This window comes from Euleptes europaea, chromosome 3 (assembly GCF_029931775.1).
Source record: "Euleptes europaea isolate rEulEur1 chromosome 3, rEulEur1.hap1, whole genome shotgun sequence".
NCBI classification, from domain to species: Eukaryota; Metazoa; Chordata; class Lepidosauria; order Squamata; family Sphaerodactylidae; genus Euleptes; species Euleptes europaea.
This window is the reverse complement of record NC_079314.1, coordinates 13,766,277-13,787,608: the sequence shown is the minus strand read 5'-3', so window position 1 is coordinate 13,787,608 and position 21,332 is coordinate 13,766,277. Positions and strand designations below refer to the sequence as shown.

Here is a 21,332-nt window from a genome sequence, read left to right as displayed (position 1 = left end):
ATGCCCAGGGTAGTGTCGATCGACACTTTGGGGTCAGGAAGTAATTTCCCTCCAGGCCAGATTGGCCAGGGATCCTGGAGGGAGGTTTTTTGTTTTTTTGGCCATCTTCTGGGCATGGAGTAGGGGTCACTGGGGGTGTGGAGGAAGGTAGTTGTGAATTTCCTGCATTGTGCAGGGGGTTGGACTAGATTATCCTGGTGATCCCTTCCAACTCTATGATTCTAGGATTCTATAACCCTAGGAGGAAGGCAGCTGCCACCCCTGTGGCATGCAGAGAGGGCGGCAGAACTGCCTTTCCTACAGGAGGAGCCGGCTGGGTAGGAGAGAGAGTTCTGATGCCATGTCTGCATGCCACAGGGGCGGCGGCTGCCCACCTCGCCCTGCCCCCCCCCCCAGTTATGGCCCTGCCAAAGAGTGCCTCTTGCAACCCAACTCTTTCCACCACTGGCTTATATCTTCCCTCTTTTAGTATCATGCATAGGGTTGCCAACCTCCAGGTACTAGCTAGAAATCTCCTACTATTACAACTGATCTCCAGCCGATAGAGATCAGTTCCCCTGGAGAAAAGGGCCGCTTTGGCAATTGGACTCTATGACAGTGAAGTCCCTCCCCTCCCCAAACCCCACCCTCCTCAGGCTCCACCCCCAAAATCTCCAGGTATTTCCCAACCCGGAGTGGCAAACCTAATCATCCACCCCAAACGTGGGCTCAGCAGTAGTACATTAACAGTGCAATCCTAAAGAGAGTTACTTCAGTGTAAGCCCATTTATTTCAATAAGATTGCATAGGATTGCACTGTAAACCAGCTTGGGTGCTGGTAAGGAATCAGATGAGGATCATGAGGCAGATGATGAGAGGGAGGGCATCTTGGCCATCTTCTGGGCATGGAGTAGGGGTCACTGGGGGTGTTGGGGGAGGTAGTTGTGAATTTCCTGCATTGTGTAGGGGGTTGGACTAGATGACCCTGGTGGTCCCTTTCAACTCTACGATTCTATGAGGAGGCAGGGCAAGAAGAAGACACAGTTCAGATGTTGCTGAGATGCCTGCATTTAGGCTAATCCCTCCTGTTTGCAAACCACTCCTTTATGAGGGCGCTGAGCATCCCAGTGCAGGCTGACCATGGCTAATGTTATCCTCTCCCCCTCTCTAGGTTCGTCCCAGCTCTACCAGTCTCGCAGGATGGGCGCGCTGCAGATTGGCACTGCCGTCCTTGCCTCCATCAGCTTCGCACTGCTCCTTGCCGCCCTGGCCTCGGACTACTGGGTGATCGGCCCTGACCGCAATGGCCTGTGGGAATTTTGCCGAGGCTTCCTCTGTCAGGCATATGGGATGAGTGTGCTTGGTAAGCACTTCCCAGTCCTGGAACATGGTGCCTGTGGGCGCACCATGGCACCCACCAACATCTTTCTTGTCACTCACCAAGTGTTTTTGGAAAGTGGGTGAGCCATGTGGGGCTCTTACCCAGCAGGTCTTCTGACTGGCCGCTGAAGGTCTGATCCTCTATGCAAATTAAAATAACAGTGGCCTTTTATGCATGGCTGTTTCCCTCGCCATCACCCATCCAATGACTTTGGTTCTTTGTTTGGATTATGCATGCTGTTTCTGACAGTCTGAAGTTGCCTCTCTCTCCCCCTGCATTTCCCAGTGTTTTGCCCGCATTTTCAAATTAGAGATAAATAGGGTTGCCAACTGCCAGGTAGTTAGAACTCAAAGCAATACAAGCGAACAAAATGCCTATTAAGGCGACTCTAACACACGAAATAAGATGCTATTAAGAGTATATTAGAGAGCAAAGACCCCCAACAGGGTAAGCAAGGGACAAAATCCCCGTAAAGAGCAGCACGGACACGAGTCCTAATACAAACAGGGCACCAAGTGCTCACAATACAGGCATATATTACATCCAAGTAGGTAGGTATATAAAACAGTCATGGAGAATATTCTTTAAGCGCAATGGGTTCCCAGTGACATTCCCATTTCACAGATTTTTTTCAAGCTTCGAGACAATCCGTAGACAGAAAAATTACCTAAAAGTGAGATACAATACAAACATATATACATACAATATTATCTTAATAAAAAAAATATATAAAAAGTTTATAAATAGTTTTTAACATACCATTTTAGGTCTAAGGAATATATTCTTCAATAGTCCGTGGACGGCTGTCTAAGGCGTCTAAAGTGTGACGTGCTATTGTTTACTTATACTCATGTGATTCCACGAGCCTAGTGCTTTCCGTAATTATTTTAGTCATGTTACCGTATAATATTCAAGAGAGGGGCACTTACAATATATTATACCAGGGGAGGGACATAATTAAAGAAAACAAGATAAATCCATATTGGAATTTAATCCATTGGGAAACAGTGTATCACAGAAAAATGAAACGAGATTCTTGCTGGGACATTAAACGATCAACATTTTGATTGTGAAAAGGTTTACCAAAGAATTGCCATACCACAAAAAATTGTAACTCAGAATCCTGATGTTTCATTTCTTTATAGTGCGCTGTCAACGGCGCCTCCAAAACAGAATTTCTGATTCGGGATCTATGTTCCCCGATTCTGAGTTTTTTTACTCTCTTTGTCTTCCCCACGTATAAAAGTACACATGGGCACCGGATTAAATAAATTACATATTTGCTATTACAGTTGCTGAAGTGTCTAAGTTTGAAAGTAAAACCAGTACTAAGATCTTTGAACTCTTTGACAGGTAGCGTCTGCGCACAGGCGCTACAATCGTCACATCTAAAATGGCCGACGGGCTGTGTACTGTGTTGTTTAAGCAAACAGTCAGATTTTATTATTCTATTTCTAAGGGAGCATGATCTTCTAAGTCCGAACCTAGGAGGGTTACTACAACCTGGCAGCTCGCGAGACGGAACAGGACAACTTTATTATTATATCAGCTCTTCAGTTTAGTCACAAATCTCACGATATTCAACAGATAATAAAAAAAACATTGGCATCTGGTAAAAGACTTGCCAGGTTGCAGTAACCCTCCTGTCAAAGAGTTCAAAGATCTGGACATGGATTAGGGGTCACTGGGGGTAGTTGTGTGGGGAGGTAGTTGTGAATGTCCTGCATTGTGCAGGAGGTTGGACTAGATGACCCTGGTGGTCCCTTCCATGATTCTATTCTATGGTGGAGGAGAGGTAACACCAAGGATGAGAAGGAACTGATAGCTGTGGGAACTGTGTGTAGAGAATGATCTCTAATAAGCTGAACATTAAAAACAGTCCTGAAATTAGTGAAGAGCAACCTTACCATAGAGTTTCTAGCAATTGCTAGAGCTACCCTATGTAGCTCTAGGAATGGCCAGGAACTCTATGGTCAGAACCTATGGTAAGTAGCCCCATCCCCACAACCCTCCTACAAGTTGCCTGGCACTGCCAGCCACTGCCTGGCAAGCCGAGGGGAGGTGTGAGCCACTGTTTCTACAGCTATTGGCAAAGAAATATGAAGGAAATCCTGGTCTATCCCATGGCAGCTGGCAACATGCTTCTCCTGTGACGTGCTGTATTGCTTACCCATTGATACATACAATCACCTTCCTTTTTCTTTCTCTCTTCTTGTTCCCTGTAGGCTATATCCATGCCACCCGATTCTTCCTGATGATGGGGGCGTTTGCTGGCGCCGTCTCCTTCTTCAGTCTCTGGACCTCGCTTTGCCGTTTCTATGCTGGATCCTTCTCAACAGCCAAGACCGCAGGCATAGCCAGCTTGGCAGCAGGTATTCCATCGAAGGATAAACCAATTTCCACATGGAAAGGGAGACATTTTTCTCCTTCTCGCATAATATGAGACCTCAATCAATAGATGGGCAGTGGGCTTAGGACATGCGCATACAGCATCTGTGTGCCCGTGTGTGTGCCGTCAAGTCACAGTTGACGTATGGCAACCCTTTAGGGTTTTTAAGGTAAGAGACCTTCGGAGTTGGTTGGCCATCGCCTGTCTCCGCGTGGACTGAGAGAGTCCTGAGAGTGCTGTGACTGGCTCAAGGTCACACAGCAGGCTTCGTGTGACCTCCAGATTACAGTCCGCCACTTTTGACCACTAGACCACACTGGCTCTGAGATATAAGCACAGCATTCACCAGCAGCAAAATTATCTTTTTGACAAAGTTGAAAACTACAGTAGCTGAAATCACAGCTGAAAACATTTCAAGGCAAGAGATGTTTGACGTTTGGTGGTGGTTTGCCATTGCCTGTCTCTGGGTCAGACCCCTGGTATTCCTTGTAGGTTGCCAATCCAAATACTAACCAGGGCCGACCCTGCTTAGCTTCTGAGATCTGACAAGATCAGGCTAACCTGAGGCTATCCAGGTCAGGGCCTCACACAGCATAGACACCAATGATCGCTTGTCATGATTTTGGAATTCCTAGCTCTCATTAAAAGAGAGCCCTGTTATTTGTAGAGTTATAAGGGGAGAGCTGTACCACACCTTTCCCCTTATAAATGCAAGGAAAAGAGCTAGAGACTTAATTTGTAAAAGTGAATGCTGGGAATTCAGAGATTGTGGGCTATAAGTGTTAGAACGTCAGTGTACATGATCAAAATAGCAATAAACAGTTTAAGCCCTCTGATGCCAAGGTCGGGGAGAGGGTGCCCACAGCTGTAGGAGAAGCCAATTGGAGTACACTAAGGCCTTTTATGCACAGGTTGTTCCCATCGCTGTCACCCCCCAACTGCTTCAGGGCTTCATTTTAATTATGCATGTATTTTCCAACCTTCAGAAGTTGCCTTGCTCTTCCCTCATGTTTCCCTTGCATTTTCAGGATGCTGTTTTACCCTGAGTTTAAAGTCTGCCTCGATCTCAAATTGAAAGCCTGTCCTGGAAGGGGGTTTTCCCCACGCCCATTCTTGCTTCTCCCTCCCATGTGTCTGTCTCCCTCATCCAGCCCCTCCTCTCGATGCCATTTGCGAGTGCACTAGCAAGAGAATAATGCTGGAGTACCATGCTGTTGTTTATTTTGGTCAGTTTCACAGCAAGTGTGGGTCAGTTTCAGATCGAACAGTTGAGAGAATGCTGAAATAATCACAAACAACCTAGGCGGCTGCTTATTTGGTCAGTTTCACAGTGAGTGTGGGTCAGTTTCAATTCTCAGCAGGATGGAACAGAGCCGGGGTGATTTGCCGCCCTCCTTTTAAAGCGTCCTCTTATGGGCATGAAAGCCTTTTTTTTTTTTTTGCAAGTGCAAGACTAACAAGTGTTTTTATGTTCTTATGACCGCTGCATTCCGATACCCAGAAACAAATTGGTTGGGGTGGGGTTGTACAGACCCTTCTCTGCTTTGGCTGTAAAATGGCCACTTGGTTCAGATCAAATGAAAGAATTCCGCTGCGGGGCTGGTCGGGCTGGTGATGTATTTAAAAAAAAATACACAGCCAATTACAAAGCAGCATTTTCAGGAGGGAGGGACTCATGTGGTTCAGAAGCTCTGCATTTTCACTGGGGATAAATAGTTGATAGCAAGGTACGCCTGGAATTTCTTCAGGGCAAAAAGCTCCTGTGCATAGTGTTTTGATGTGCAATTAGAATGCAGCAGATTCAGCGGAAATAGACCATGCATAAAAGGCCTGTTTGGAAGAACTACAATGCAGCAAGCTAGCAAACATCCACAAACGATTTGGCGATCAGTCAAATCAATCCTCGAAAAACTGGCTCTCAATAGACAATCAGAAACAGGACATGTACTGTACCGGCAAGTGTTCAAGCACCTTTGCTATCACACCCTGGACTAGATGTGCTGTTGGTCAGATCCAGCAGGGATCTTCTTAGGGTTTTGTAGTAGTAGTAATAGTAGTAGAAGTAGTTGCTGTTGTTTTTCCCAAGACAGCCAGCATATATTTCCTGCTCTCTAGTGAGAGTGGGCTGGGATCTGTACAAGCATAAATAGATCCTATGGGATATTAATATCGCTTCTTCCTCTCCTAGGTCTTTGTGCTCTGATCGCCATGTCCATATTCACAGGAGTGTTCAATAGTTCCTACAGGAATTTGGGGCGCTATGGATGGTCCCTCGCTGTAGGCTGGGCCTCTGGCCCTCTGTTCCTGTTAACTGGTGAGTATGTGCTAAGCAGGGATGCATTTATTCCCCTGACATGCCACACACTTATTGGACCTTTCTAGTATGTTTCATCAATGACTGAGCTTCGACATTAAGGAGTCTTCCTGGGAATACAACTTTTTATGCTGCACTTGGAGATAAATCCTTCTCTAAATATTGTCGAAGGCTTTCACGGTCAGAGTTCATTGGTTCTTGTAGGTTATCCGGGCTGTGTAACCGTGGTCTTGGAATTTTCTTTCCTGACGTTTCGCCAGCAACTGTGGCAGGCATCTTTAGAGTAGTAACACTGAAGGACAGTGTCTCTCAGTGTCAGGTGTGTAGGAAGATATAGTCAGAAAGGGGTTGGGTTTGAGCTGAGTCATTGTCCTGCAAAAGTAATGTGCTAATCATTGTCCTGTAAGTATCAAGATAATGTGCTAATGACAGTGTTGTATGTTAATATGGAACCATTGTATCCTGAAGTGATCTGTTAATGTGTGAAGTCCAAAGCTAATCTGCATGGCTATTGTTGACTATAGTCTTTGTTAGTCTGGAGGTTTTTAGGACAGGAAGCCAAGCCTTATTCATTCTTAAACTCTCCTCTTTCCTGTTAAAGTTGTGCTGATGTTTATGAATTTCAATGGCTTCTCTGTGCAATCTGACAAAATAGTTGGTAGAATTGTCCAGTCTTTCAGTGTCTTGGAATAAGACCCTGTGTCCTGTTTGTGTCAGTCCATGTTCAGCCACTGCTGATTTCTCAGGTTGGCCAAGTCTGCAGTATCTTTCATGTTCTTTTATCCTTGTTTGTATGCTGCGTTTTGTGGTCCTGATGTAAACTTCTCCACAGCTGCAAGGTATACGATATACTCCTGCAGAGGTGAGGGGGTCTCTTTTGTCTTTTGCTGATCGTAGCATTTGTTGTATTTTCTTGGTGGGTTTAAACACTGTTTGTAGGTTATGTTTTTTCAAAAGTTTCTCCATCCTATCAGTGACTCCTTTAATAAATGGCAAGAATACCTTTCCTATGGGAGACTGTTTTTCCTGAGTTTTCTGATTTTTGTTTGGTTTAATGGCCCTTCTGATTTCATTCTTGGAATAGCCGTTTGCTAGCAGTGCGTGATTTAGATGATTAGTTTCTTCCTTGAGAAACTGTGGTTCACAGATCCGTCTTCTCTGTGTAAATCGCATTGGGGTGGGGATATGGGGGGTGTTATTGAGAGCCAGCATGGGGGGGTGGTTAAGAGCGGTGATTTGGAGTGGTGGACCAGGTTTGATTCCACAAGCCTCCACACAAGTGGCAGACTCTAATCTGGTGAACTGGGTTAGTTTCCCCACTCTTCCACATGAAACCAGCTTGGTGACCTTGGGCTAGTCACAGCTCTCTTAGAGCTCTCTCAGCCCCACCTACCCCACAGGATTTCTGTTGCGGAGAGAGGAAGGGAAGGTGATTGTAAACCGGTTTGATTCTTCCTTAAGTGGTAGAGAAAGTTGGCATATAAAAACCAACTTTCTTCTTCATTGTCCTGCTATGACATCACTTCCAGGAGAATCCCGGAAGTGATGTAAGGTAACTCTAGGAATCACTGGAAATTCTATGGTTTCCAATGTCACTGTTTTTAAAAAATATTTTTCTCCTGTTGCCACTTGAAGCAGTGGTGGGCAAAGAGAGCTGCCAACAGGAGGTCTCCTGTCATAGCAGCAGGCTTCACTGACCTATGTGGGTATCCCCAACCACCAACACACCATATGTCCAAATTTAAGACTAGCCTGTAATGTTCATTAGTCAATGTATTCTAGCAAGTCAATGTAATACTAGCAAGTATTAGCAGGTTTGAGACACTTCTAGTTATGTCTGGAACAATTTTGTTGCTTGGGGAAAGACTTTCAGAATACTCCAAAGATGTGTAAATTCACTAGCTCTGAATAGGTCTTGGACTACCAGCTTGGAGGATCAGAGCATGATTCTAGGGACATGAAGAGGAAGCTGGAGGTCCAGATGCTTCTGGCGATGCTTCATGCTACTTGTCAGGTCTGTAGCTCAGTTGGTTTCGTTTTCCCACCGACTAGCCTTCAAGGATTGTTTTGCATATTTGGACTCTTTGAAGCCGACAGTAATCCGTGAGAACCTCAGCGCCTTCGTGCTATTTGCAGTTTGTAATCTCTTGAAGCTGTACTGTGCCTTAGAGTGCTTTTTTCAATGCTTTTATATTATCAAGTGCAAGCTAGTTTGCCCCATTGTTGTCGTAGTTTCTTTGTGCTCTGCTACCCTATATGACCAGTAAAACCAAATTCTTTGGACCGGTTTGTCTCCTTTGTGGTTTGTGGTTCAGGTTGGGCCAAGTGCTTACACTACTTCTCTTCCACCTCAATCACTTCTTTTGTCTCCGCACAGGTGGGCTTGCTTTCCAAATACATGCTGGGAGAGACATGTGAACTCGGATGGGAAACTATTCTGCCTTTGAGATGACATCCAGACCTGTGATGGGAGCATGGGGTTCCAATGGAGCCAGTATTGGGGCAAGCTGGACCTGGATCAGCATCTGCTTTTGAAGGCAGATAACTGGGTCTGGATTCAGACTCAGAAGTCCCCCACATTTTATTTGCCCGTTATGGTAATGCATGCGAGCTCTTTGAGTAAAGAATGCTCTTTTTTCCAAATGAGTTTCTTTCTGTCATTTGAAATGAACCTGGATTTGGCAGTGTGTCGAGGTTTTCAAAGTTGCCTCTGTATTTGAAAATATGACTACTCTATTTTGTTCCTGTCTGCCCCTCGCTTTCCAAGAACCCCACGTAATTTTCATATCAACTCTTATCGGGTAGTTTTGAGGACAAAGGAGGTGAGGATTACAGAAGGTTTGCACTCCAAGGACCATTTCACATGTTACCCTGAGGCTAACCTGGGTTTGCTATTGAGTATTGATATACTTACCATTCAGCTCCAGCCAAACAAGCTTCTAAATAAGTCTATGGTCATTTATGCATGGGAGTTTTACCTGAGGTTTGTTGCTCGCTGGACCCACACTTTCCTTTGGGGAATCTATGCACCAGCAGACTCCAAGCTCAAACCAGGAAGCATTTGAATCCCCGCCCCTTGAAATGCTGCTTAGTAAGTGGCTATAGTGAGAGATCCAAAACTCATAGGTGGCTATAGAGAGAGATTCAAAACTGATAAAAGGAAATATTTCTTTACACAACGCATAGTTGAATTGTGGAACTCCCTGCCCCAGGAGATGGTGATGGCTGCCAACTTGGAAGGCTTTAAGAGGAGAGTGGACATGTTCATGGAAGAAAAGAGTATTCATGGCTACTAGTAAAAATGGATTCTAGTCATGATGCATACCTATTCTCTCCGGGATCAGAGGAGCATGCCAAATATATTAGGTGCTGTGGAACACAGGCAGGATGGTGTTGCTGCAGTGGTCTTGTTTGTGGGCTTCCTAGAGGCACCTGGTTGGCCACTGTGTGAACAGACTGCTGGACTTGATGGGCCTTGGTCTGATCCAGTATGGCTGGATCTTATATGTTCTTACATTCTCATGTTCTTATATGAAGTTCCCTCCCACCCCCTGCAAACCCAATTGCCACATAAAAAAGCATTTTAAGAACAAAAAACAAAAACCGGAGCAATCTGAAAAGGGGGGGGGGAATCCAAGCCTCAGTTTAAAAAGCCTTTCTTCTACTAAGAAAGAGCTCTGAGGAAGCATGAAGTATTTTAACCCTCGCTTCTGGACATGCTGCTTTGTAATTGGCTGTGAGCGAAACTAAGCTTGTGTGTCCTGCACTTTTCCTTATGCATGGAGATTTCACCTGGGCTGAGGTCAGGGGGGAGAGGGAAGAACTGGGTTAACAGAGGAACAGGAAGGTCTGTGATCTGTGAGGACTGGCAGCGAGGTCATCTCTAATGCAGGGAAAACTCATGCATAACTCCAAGGAACAACAGAGACAGAGGGGTATGAACGTGAGTGAAAGTACCCACACATAAATGACCCCTGATAGGAGATACAGTTAGGGTTGCCAATTCCTAGTTGGGAAATACCTAGAGATTTGCAGGTGGAGGCTATGGAGGTGGGATGTGGGGAGGGGAGGAACCTCAGCTGGGATTAATGCCATAGAGGCCACTGGCCACTATCCACTAGAGAGCCAGAGTGGTGTAGTGGTTAAGAGCAGTGAATTGGAGCGGTGGAGTCTGATCTGGAGAACCGGGATTGATTCCCCACTCCTCCACATGAGTGAAGGAGGCTAATCTGGTGAACTAGATTTGTTTCCCCACTCCTACACACGAAGCCAGCTGGGTGACCTTGGGCAAGTCATTCTCTCTCAGCCTCACCCACCTCCCAGGGTGTCTGTTGTGGGGAGGGGAAGGGAAGGCAATTGTAAGCCGGTTTGATTCTGCCTTAAGTGGTAGAGAAAGTCAGCATATAAAAACCAACTTCTTCTTCTTCTTCTTCTTCTTCGTCTTCTTCGTCTTCTTCTATCTAAAGCAGCCATTTTCTCCAGGGGCATTGATCTCTGTGGCCTGAAGAGCAGCTGTTATTCCAGGAAATCTCCAAGCCCACTTGGCCCCTACATACAGTAGCCCATTATCATATGAGGATTCGTGATTCAGTATTTCATCTATTCATGGTCCATGATGCGATCACACAACGTGGTCTCCAACCTGTTCTTACCCCCTGCCGCAGCACCGTCAGCGCCATCATTAAATTGTTAAATTTTGCATGAAATTGAGAGGGGGGGGGGTTCTACCAGGAGACAGCAGAACCCAGCCTCCCAGTATTTGTGGATTTTGCCATTCACAGTGATTCTTGGAACAGGTCCCTTGCAAATGGTGAGGGTTTACTTTGTCAGATACATTTATTTGCAAACACCAGTTTGTTGCATTCATCCTGTACATTTTTAGGTGCCTTCCTCAAGGATCCATTAACAATGTCACCTGTGAAGTGACCTCCTTCCGAGTCTAAACATTTATCACTACTGCCAAGTGTTTCAGGATATATGCCCAAAACTATCCATTAAGATATTCTTAATAAGGTGAACAAAGGCTCTTATTGATAATCAGTATCCTTGGTATGTTGTAGGGCTGTTGAATTAAAAAAAATTCGGTATAGTTCGGATTCGGCTGAATTCGGCCCGTTTAGATTCGGCATATGCCGAAGTCCGAACTCCCCCACTTCGGGTCCGTGCAATTCGTTGGGAATTCAAAGTTCGGGGAAAAAATTCGGCCGAATAAAGCCATTAAAAACACAACCCGCCTTTCTGCGGCTCTGGGGGGGCATTTTTGGGGGTAGAGGTCCCAAACTTTCAGCAGAGGTTCAAAGGACGTTTCTTGAAAGACCCCCCAAGTTTTGTAAAGATTGGGTCAGGGTGGCTGAGATATGGGCCCCGAAAGGGGTCCCCCCACCCTTAATGTGCATCTCTGAGCAGAGCTTGCCGGCCACGCACAAAGCTCCCAGCCCCGACAAACAGCTGAGAAGATTTTTATGAATGAGGGAAAACCTGAAGACACACAACTGAAACCCCCCCTCAAACCAGGGAGAGAGAGACTCGAGGGGGAACACACACCCCAGGCAGAACCGGCAAAAGCCCCCTTTGGCTTCCCCCACCCACCCACAGAAACTGCTCCCTCCCCACACACACAGAGACTCTGCTTCCCCCCCCACACACACACAGGAGAAAAAATATAGATTAAAGCCCCCAAAGGGGTCTTACTGTGGCTGTCTTCTGTTCCATCAGGAGGGGCTGGGGAGGACTGGGTAATCCAAGACGTTTCCATTTAGGCACGGGACGTTTTGCTCTGGAGATGCATACAGGATCCCATTCATCCCAATAGGGAAAAGGGGAAAGGGGAAAAGCCATATCTCGGGACCCCCTGACCCAATGTTTACAAAACTTGGGTGGTCTCTTAAGAAGCCTTGTCTGAAGCTCCGCTCAAAGTTTGGGATCTGCACCCCAAAAAATGCGCCCCCTGCAGCCACGGAAAGAGAAAAGGGGGGAGCCGATATTTCTGCCCCCACTGAACCCATCTTTACAAAGCTTGGGTGGTATCTTAAGAAGGATTGTCTGATGCTATGCTGAAAGTTTGGGGGCTGTATCCCCAAAAAAGCGCCGCCTGCAGCCATGGAAAAGGGGGGAGGTAAAAGGGGTGGAGCCCATATCTCGAGACCCCCTGACCCAATGTTTACAAAACTTGGGGGGTATCTTAAGAAGGCTCATCTGCAGCTCCACTGAAAGTTTGGGGTCTGTACCCCCAAAAATGCGCCCCTGCAGCCATGGAAAGAAAAAGGGGGGAGCCCATATTTCAGGACCCCCTGACCCAATGTTTACAAAACTTGGGTGGTCTCTTAAGAAGGCTTGTCTGAATCTCTGCTGAAAGTTTGGGTCTGTACTCCAAAAAATATGCCCCCTGCAGCCACAGAAAGGAGTGAATGTGCACAAGCACCCTCCCACACACACACAGGAGGATTTCCCTCTCTCTCTCTCTCTCTCTCCCCGGCCGGGCCGCACATCAGCTGATTCCTCCAGTACTCAATCCTGACTGATTGGCCAGAAGAAGACCCAGCTTGGCCACCGATTGGCCGGGGGAGAGAATGCTGCTTACTGACGGTTATGCTGCTTACTGACTGCCCAAATTTGTCGGATTTATTCGTGAACTCCCGAACTCGCTGAATTCGCCCCCCCCCCCGGTTGCCCGCCATTTTTGAGTTCAGTTCGTCCCGAACTAAAAACCACCGAATCAGGGGAAATTCGGCTGTTTTTCAGTTCGGGCCGAACCGAATCAACAGCCCTAGTATGTTGATCTTCTGTGTGGTCGTCACTTAAAACAAAGACTATCTGGAAAAACCATTCCCTGCTCCCAAACTAGTTTATAGTCTAATGGCTCCCAAACTAGTTTATTGTCAGCTTTTTTTCTCCCCCCCCCTTTTATTGCATTGGAAGTCATTTTTACATCATACTTTTATAATTACAAAATTACACTTCCTTTCTTCCAATACAATTTTAACCCCTTCCCCCCATCTCCTTCCCCCTACGAACCAAGTCAAATAGACCATATTTTCATATTTTTAGCCATGAGCATAGACTTTTTAATTTTACTAAAGTCTCTTCGTTGGCTTCTCCACTTTTCACCCAATCAATATATAGGTTCCACTTTAGTCTTTAACTCCAATTCTTCTGTTAAAGTCACTTCCTCTGCGTTCATGATCCTCTTGGAATTTTCTTGTTCTTTACAGTTTTTACCATTAGAGATTGAGGAAATGTCTAGAGTGTGACTGGAGTGGTGACAATCACTTCTGAGCTGATCACCTGGAAGTGACTTTGCTGCATCAGCAGCACTCCCCTTCCCCAAACTACCCCAAATCTCCCCGGGGTTGCTATTACACGGCTGGCAATCCTAGACAGAATCCATAGGGGAACCTAAGTAGAGATCCAGGAACTGTATGTACAGTAGTGCAGTCAGGTGTTAATTTCCTCCACTCACAGTGAGGAGAGGCATTCTGCTCCATTCTCTTGTGTGAAGGAGGGGAAAGAGAAATGAAGAAAATAATAGTTTCTCTCCCATTTCCCAAAAGCTGCCCCCTCTCATAGAAAACTCCAATGGGATTGTGATTGGGAAAATCCATGGACATGATATACTTCTTGCCATATGCGCCAATAGAGTTGCCATATGCACCAATAATATACCTCTTTGCCACTGGCAGCATGTTTTTGGAGTGGAGCCTGAGGAGGGCGGGGTTTGGGGAGGGGAGGGACTTCAATGCCATAGAGTCCAATTGGCAAAGTGGCCATTTTCTCCAGGGGAACTAATCTCTATTGGCTGGAGATCAGTTGTAATAGCAGGAGATGTCAAGCTACTGCCTGGAGGTTGGCAGTCCTACGTGCCAAGCATAAGGGGGAGGGGAGATAATTTGAAGCTTAGAGCCTGACCTGGCTCATGACCAGGAGGAAATGATGAAGATGGGGAAGAGGGCTGGGTGGGAGATGAGAACCATCCCAGCAACGTTTTATGGACTTTGGCTCGGGGAGTAGCCAATACTGCCCATCCCAGATAAAACTCTCTGCCGTGGCTGATGAAGTCAGAGCAGGCCAGAGATTTAATCCAGCATGAAAAGAATCCAGGAAGTGATTCTGGGGCTGGTGAGAAGATGCATTTCTGTGGTGAGGGAGTGATCTTTTTTTCCCAATAGCTCACAGGCAGGTGGATGTTGAGACTATGCCAATGTGAGAATTAAGAAAGAGACATCTAAGGCAAGTTTATGCATCTCTGGTTTGGTATTGGACAAAGGCAGGATAGCAAACAAAAAAAGCAGGCTTTTTTTTAGAAGTCTTTCTCCCTATTTTTATATGATCAGTTTCCACTTCACAAAATGGTTTGTTTATTTTATTCTACTTGATTTGTATCCCGCCCTTTCCCGGCAAAGGAAAGGGATTTGTATCCCGCCCTTTCCCAGCATTCTCAGGGCAGCTAACAGGTCTATCCAGAGGTCCTGAGAAGCCTCTTTAATCTTAATTATTTATTGAGAAATTTATACCTTGCTTTTGTTCCCCAGAGGGTGCCAAAGCAGCTTACATCACTGTTATCTTCGCCTCCATTTTATCCTCACAACAACAACTCTGCAAGGTAGAAGAGACTGAAAGAGAATTTCTGGCTCACAGTCTCTCAACCATCTCCTGTTGGGACCTGCATCTCCTAGTACCGTGTCCTAGCCACCACGCCAGCCCTTGGGCATCTCCTAATGCCATCTTCTAACCACCCCACCAGCACTTGGGCATCTCCTAGTGCCTAACCACTACACCAGCCCCACACCTGATATCGAAAGGTAGATGGCCTCTGAGAAGGATGCAGATGCAAAATCTCTGCCCATAGAAATCTGGTACTCCTCAACCTGGTTTGATGCTGGGAGTGTGTGAATTCATGGTGATTAAAATATGTCAGTATTGCCATCTGCAAGCCGTATGATGGCCGCAAGCAGCACAGTTCCAAATACGGACTCATGTACAGCCCTACTTGTACTAAGTCAACTCCTACTTGTACTAAGTCAACTTGTACTAGGGCAACTTCTATTGCACTATTTATTGCACTTTTTATTGTTTTATAACCAGCAGCCAAGAAATCAGAAGGAGATTGAGTCTGGGAAGGGCAGCCATGAAGGAGCTAGAACAGATTCTTAAGTGTAAGGATGGGTCACTGGCAACCAAGAGGGGCTGTGGCTCAGTGGTAGAGCCTCTGCTTGGCATGCAGAAGGTCCCAGGTTCAATCCCCAGCATCTCCAGTTAAAGGGACTAGGCAAGTAGGTGATGTGAAAGACCTCCGCCTGAGACCCTGGAGAGCCACTGCTGGTCAGAGTAAACAATACTGACTTTGATGGACCAAGGGTCTGATTCAGTATAAGGCAGCTTTATGTGAAACAAGTTAATTCATGCCATCGTATTCCCTATTACTATGTATGGGTGTGAAAGCTGGACAATGAAGAAAGCTGATAGGAAGAAAGTAGATTCCTTTGAAATGTGGTGTTGGAGGAGAGTGTTACGGATGCCGTGGACTGCCAAAAAACCCCCCAAAAAAACCAGTGGGCTGTAGATCAAATAAAGCCTGAACTCTCTCTAGAAGCTAAAATGACTAAACTGAGGCTATCATAACTTTGGTCATATTATGAGAAGACAAGAGTCACTGGAAAAGACGATCATGCTAGGAAAAGTTGAAGGCAGCAGGAAAAGAGGAAGACCCAACAAGAGATGGATTGACTCTATAAAGGAAGTCACGACCCTCAATTTGCAAGATCTGAGCAAGGCTTTTAAAGATAGGACTTTTGGAGGACATTGATTCATAGAGTTGCCATGAATCGGAAGCGACTTGACGGCACTTAACACACACACATTCATTGTATGTACAATGCTGTTATAATTGCACAGTGTATTGTAAATAATATACTGTCATTTCACATTGTGTGCAATACTGTTTTTACATTGTTTGCCAGTTTTTGTAATCTGGTTTTGTTTGTGGTATGAAAATATACTGTCATTTTTTTTTCTTTCTCTAATTTTTATCATCTAGAGCTATAGCTGTCTGCAGCTAGGGTTGCCAGCACCATCTTGGCAAATGCCAGAAGATTTTGAGGATTGTGCCTGGAGAGGGTGGACTTTGAGGAGGATATGACGACACTTCTGGGTGACACTCTAGGAGTTTCCCCTAATCTCTATGGTAAAGACCATAGAGTGATGGGGAAATTCCTAGAGTATCACTATGGAGGCCATTTCCTGACCAGTTTTTCTCCTGCTTCTTGATTTCTTGTGGGGGACAGGGACTGAGAGTTTACCTCCAGATGAGCAAATGGTAAGTCTACTCTGCACAGACTGATAATGACATCCTTTGGTGCCTGAACTGTTCTACTGTCTCTTTGAAACAAACATATACTGTTATAATTGGTCTAATTAGTATTTTATCTTTATTTTATATGTTTCATTAGTAATTCTTGAAATGCTTTTGGAAATGTAGCATAGAAGTGCAATATGACATTTTCTGGTCTATGACTGCAATAAATTATTATTATTACCTCCAAAAAGGCTTCCTCCAGAGCATATTTTTTTAAAAAATCCCATAGGGAAAAGCCGAACCCGAAAAAAGCCGAATATGTATTCGGCTGATTCAGCAATCAGCTATCCGGCTTCGGCTTGATTCCCAGTTTTAATATTCAGATTAAATTAAACTTGAAAGAAGCCGAAAAGGCCTTCTTCGGGTTTATTTTTGGTTCGGGTTTATCAATATGCTCAGCCCTATTCACAACCCAGAGATGGCAACCCTAATGCACAATGAGGTGGGGGGACATGCAGATAGGTGGGTGGAAAGGGAAGCATGAGGACAGCCCGCTGATGAGCCAAAGGGGGGGGGGCTAGGAACTGTCTCCCCAGGTCTTCCCAAACCTGGAACCAATGTCATCTAGAGAAGTGAAAACCTGGAAAGAAATCAGAAAATTTCTGGAGCAAATGTTTTTTACAACTTTCCTTCCCAATTTTTCTGACAGTAGCTCTGGAGGGGGGGGGATGAAATGAAATATTTTCTCTTTTGGAATGATTGAAATGGTGCATAAATCAGGGTTTTATTTACTCAAAATGTGTAGCATAGAAAAATACATAAGATAATCTTCAGCATTATATAATGTTCATTCCTGGGTATATCATTATTTTCAATGGTGGCAGACCTGAACATTTCCTTCCTGTCTCCTGCCCTCCTTGCTTTGAAGCCTCTCTGAAACCAGAAACTCTTCTGAAATCCTGGGAAATGAGTTACTGTTGCTCATGCAATTTTGGTAGTGTTCTGGGTCATTTCAGGTACCCCTGAGCCAAGTTGGGACAGCTGATTTCAGGTTTAATTTTAGCTCAGGTATATTCGAATACACACCCATAATGTTGCAAACTAAGGCATTTCTCATTTTAAATTCTGTACACACAATGTTATCTGCTAACTCAGCTGCTCTTTCTCCTATCAGACGCCAATCCTGATGTGTCCTACATAGTGTCACTCTTTGCTTTAGCAGCTAAGAAAATCCGAGCTAAAGCTGTTTTTAATCAGGGAACCTAACATATTTAAATACTAGTTTCTTGTGGGTCAGACTGTTTTAAAGTTATTTTAATGGTATATTATGTTATTTTAATGTTTTGTATAGTGGATTGTGATGGCCTTCGGCCTCAGACAACAAACTTCAGCCTTCGGCCACAGACAATCACAACTCAGTACTAAACGATGCGTTTTATGTTGTCAAAGCAGTAAGATCCAGCAGTAAATAAAGCAGCTGAAACGTAATCTGCTACTGGTGGGCAGGAGAATTAACCCAGGAATTGATGTGTCTCCTGGTTTTAGGATTTCTTGCTCCAAATTGGGAAATACCTGGAGATTTTTGGAGTGGAGCCTGAGAAGGGCAGGGATTAGAGAGGGGAGGGACTTTAATGCCATAGAGTCCAATTGCCAAAGTGGCTATTTTCTCCAAGGGAACTGATCTCTATTGGCTGGAGATCAGTTGTAATAGCAAGAGATCTCCTGCTACTACCTGGAGGTTGGCAACCCTACCTGGTGTGGATGGGGTTGCACTCTGCCATGATGGAGCAGATTTGTAGCTTGGGAGTGGAGCTGGATGGGGCCTTCTGCAGGAAAAGCTGGCGGCAGCAGTAGCCAGAGGTGCCTTTCACCAGCCTTGGTCTGTGGGTCAGCTGCAGCCTTTCCTGGGTAAAAAAAAGCATTGCCACTGTGATACCCGACCTGTTAACATCTAGATCAGATGAGTGTGATGAGCTTTATGTGGGGCTGCCCTTGAAAAGTGTATGGAAGTTTCAACTGGTTCAGAAAAATGAGTCCAGAATATTGATCAGAGCAGCTTGTTGGACCACACCACTCCAGCGTGGTGTCGTGGTTAAGAGTGGTGGACTCTAATCTGGAGAACCGGGCTTGATTCCGCACTCTTCCACATGAGCGGTGGACTCTAATCTGGTGAGCTGGGTTGGTTTTCCCTCTCCTACACATGAAGCCTGCTGGAGATCACAGAAGATACCAGATGTGGGCAGGGTTGAGAATTTGAAGGTGGAGGGTTGAGGGTTTGAAGGTGGAGAGAATTCCTCAGTGGGCAGGGCACAGACACTCTCCAGATAACATTTCCTTTCGCTCACTAGTCCCATGGCCGTAACGTCCATAATATGTCAATGCTTTCAGGTCCGGTGATGCAAACAACAAAAGTCATTGTGTGCTGGAAAAGCCATAATCTTTTCTGAGGTGTGAATCATGTCCACATCCTTAATCTCTCATCTGAGCAAACTGGCATATATTTCCTAGATTACCGGTTAGTAGGCCTGAGGGAAAACTATTTCATTGTGGGTGGAACTGAGAAGAAATTATTCCTGCTTTTGACTGGAATGGAGCTCAGTCGATCCACTCCGACCACTTCCCAGTTAATAGGGAATGGGGCAAACAGGTAATTATGATGATCCTAGATGGGATTTCACCATTAATCAAGGGTCTTTGGAAAGGAATGAAATTGTTACAAAAATTTAGGAGGGGGAAGGTACAGAGAGCTCACTGCAGTCTGTTCCCTCAGTCTATGAAGGCGTCATTGAATTTCTTGGTTTTAATCTGGTGGATTGTTAAAATATATGTTAGGTTTTTAATGATATTTATTGTACGGTGTTCTGTATTTTAACTGAAATGTGTTTGGAAATCGTGTTTGGATGTAAACCTCCCTGAGCCTGATGCTGGTCGGGAAAGGGTGGGTTAAAATAATAATAATAATAATAATAACAACAACAACAACAACAACAACAACAACAATGTTTTAAACTGTCATCCACCTCAACCCCATCATTTATATTATTTAAATTATGAAAATGTGGTTTTATGAATTTACCCTCAGTTTCGGGGAATGCATCTATGAGTTTGCTGGAAAGCATTGCCTGATCAGGGCTGGCGAAATAATCTATATATCCAATTCCAAAGTCTGCCCCCTGCCTGGGGATACTTAAATCCGCAGATAGCAGGCCGACTGACCCCTAACAGGTTTTTATGCAGACTTGGGGGGCCCCCTTGGTCTGCAGGGAAAAAAATTAAAATAATAATTGGGGAGGTAAATACCCCCCAATTTTAAAAAGTGTTGTCTGCACATGCAGAGGAGGATGCAGGCACCCTCCCTGAGCCCGGGTCGGCAGTCGCAGCAGCAGCAGGTGAGGACTTAAAACTCTATGGTAAAGCCATAATTTGGGGAAAACCCTAGAGTGTTGTGCAGATGCAATGATGTCACTTCTGGGTTTCTACTAGCAGTGACGTTGCGGCATCAGACCACCGCCTATATGCATGTCCCCCACCCCCTACATCTCAGGGGATAATAGCATGACATATTTCTCTGTTTTCTAATAACAGTATTGTGAAACTCTCACCCTTAAGAAAATTATGTTTTTAGCCTAACCCCACCCTCCCAAATGATATATAAAAGGGGGACCTCTCACACTGTGTGCTTGTCTCTCCACAAGAGATGTTAGCAACTGTCCTCAGAAATGAATAAAGTTTGGGCTACGTAGAGAGACAAGGGGACAAATCCAAAATCCCGCTCTATATTTCCTACCTGAAAATCCTTGGCAGCTTGAGGGATACCTTCCAGGTAAGCTTTGGTTTGGGTACATTTTCTTACAAATGAAATCACCCTGGGTCAAATTTGCCTAGTATCCTGCCTCAGACAGACTGGAAATGTGCTTGTGGGTACAGCGGAAATGAGGCAGGCGTTTGCAGTGCGTACCTGAATCTGTTGGTTTTGGAATTTTTGTTGGAAAGAAGTTAATAAATTACATCATATGTCTTGCTGATCAAAACAACAACTCTGAAGCTGATTCACCCCAGCGTGGTGTAGCCAGCGTGGTGTAGTGGTTAAGAGCAGTGGTTTGGAGTGGTGGAGTCTGATCTGGAGAACTGGGTTTGATTCCCCACTCCTCCACATGGGTGGCGGAGGCTAATCTGGTGAACTGGATTTGTTTCCCCGCTCCTACACACGAAGCCAGCTGGGAGACCTTGGGCTAGTCACGTTCTCTCAGCCTAACCTCACAGGATGTCTGTTGTGGGGAGAGGAAGGGAAGACGATTGTAAGCCGGCTTGATTCTGCCTTAAGTGGTAAAGAAAGTCGGAATATAAAAAACCACCTCCTCCTCCTCCTCCTCCTCCTCCTCCTCCTCCTCCTCCTCCTCCTCCTCCTCCTCCTCCTCCTCCTCCTCCTTCCTTCTTCTTCTTCTTCTTCTTCTTCTTCTTCTTCTTCTTCTTCTTCTTCTTCTTCTTCTTCCAGATTGCACAGATTGAGTCTGGGGTCCCTGCCCTGAATGCCAGTAAGTAGTTGCGGGTTCTCCTTGATTCTGTGGAACTATGGCTCATGGGGGGAAGGGGCATCAGCCTCCACCCCCCCACACACACATCATTTTCCTGACCTGAAATAATATGGGGGTCCTGTTGAGGCAGTTGGGGAAACCTGTGGGAAAATGGAGCAGGAGGGAAGGCTTTCTCCCATGCGGTGTGGTGCTGATCCAAATCTGGCACCTCTTATGCAGGAACTGAGGAGAACTTTCAACTCACATTTTACGGTTACACAAGCTGCGTATCCCACATCCAGCCTTTGTGATCTCTAGCATGTGAATCAGCCCTTTAACCTGTCAAATTCAGGATTGTGATGGGTGTGGCGTTTGTTTTTTACATATCCTACTCTCTAAAGTGAGGTGGAAGAGTTTGCTTGAAAATCACGCCTCCCAAAACTAGTTTCTAAAATTGGAGGTCT

The 21,332-nt window shown here is 45.4% G+C and overlaps 1 protein-coding gene across 1 annotated transcript; it reads left to right on the top strand.

Moving 5' to 3' along the window:
* The first annotated feature begins 1,179 nt into the window (after positions 1 to 1,179).
* Positions 1,180 to 8,490, top strand: LOC130474677 (uncharacterized). The gene is made up of 5 exons (XM_056846376.1): positions 1,180 to 1,439; positions 3,491 to 3,732; positions 4,901 to 4,975; positions 5,938 to 6,063; positions 8,441 to 8,490. Exons 1-5 carry the CDS (start codon positions 1,180 to 1,182, stop codon positions 8,479 to 8,481), a joined length of 744 nt encoding a protein of 247 aa, XP_056702354.1. The 3' UTR covers positions 8,482 to 8,490.
* Positions 8,491 to 21,332: the final 12,842 nt, after the last annotated feature.

Excerpts from the sequence above, each read along its gene's own strand:
- LOC130474677 (XM_056846376.1), top strand. The coding sequence starts at position 1,180 with ATGGGCGCGCTGCAGATTGGCACTGCCGTCCTTGCCTCCATCAGCTTC. Across the intron at positions 3,733-4,900 it reads CATAGCCAGCTTGGCAGCAG|CCCCTCCTCTCGATGCCATT; the intron begins GTATTCCATCGA and ends TCCCTCATCCAG. Across the intron at positions 4,976-5,937 it reads CCATGCTGTTGTTTATTTTG|GTCTTTGTGCTCTGATCGCC; the intron begins GTCAGTTTCACA and ends TTCCTCTCCTAG.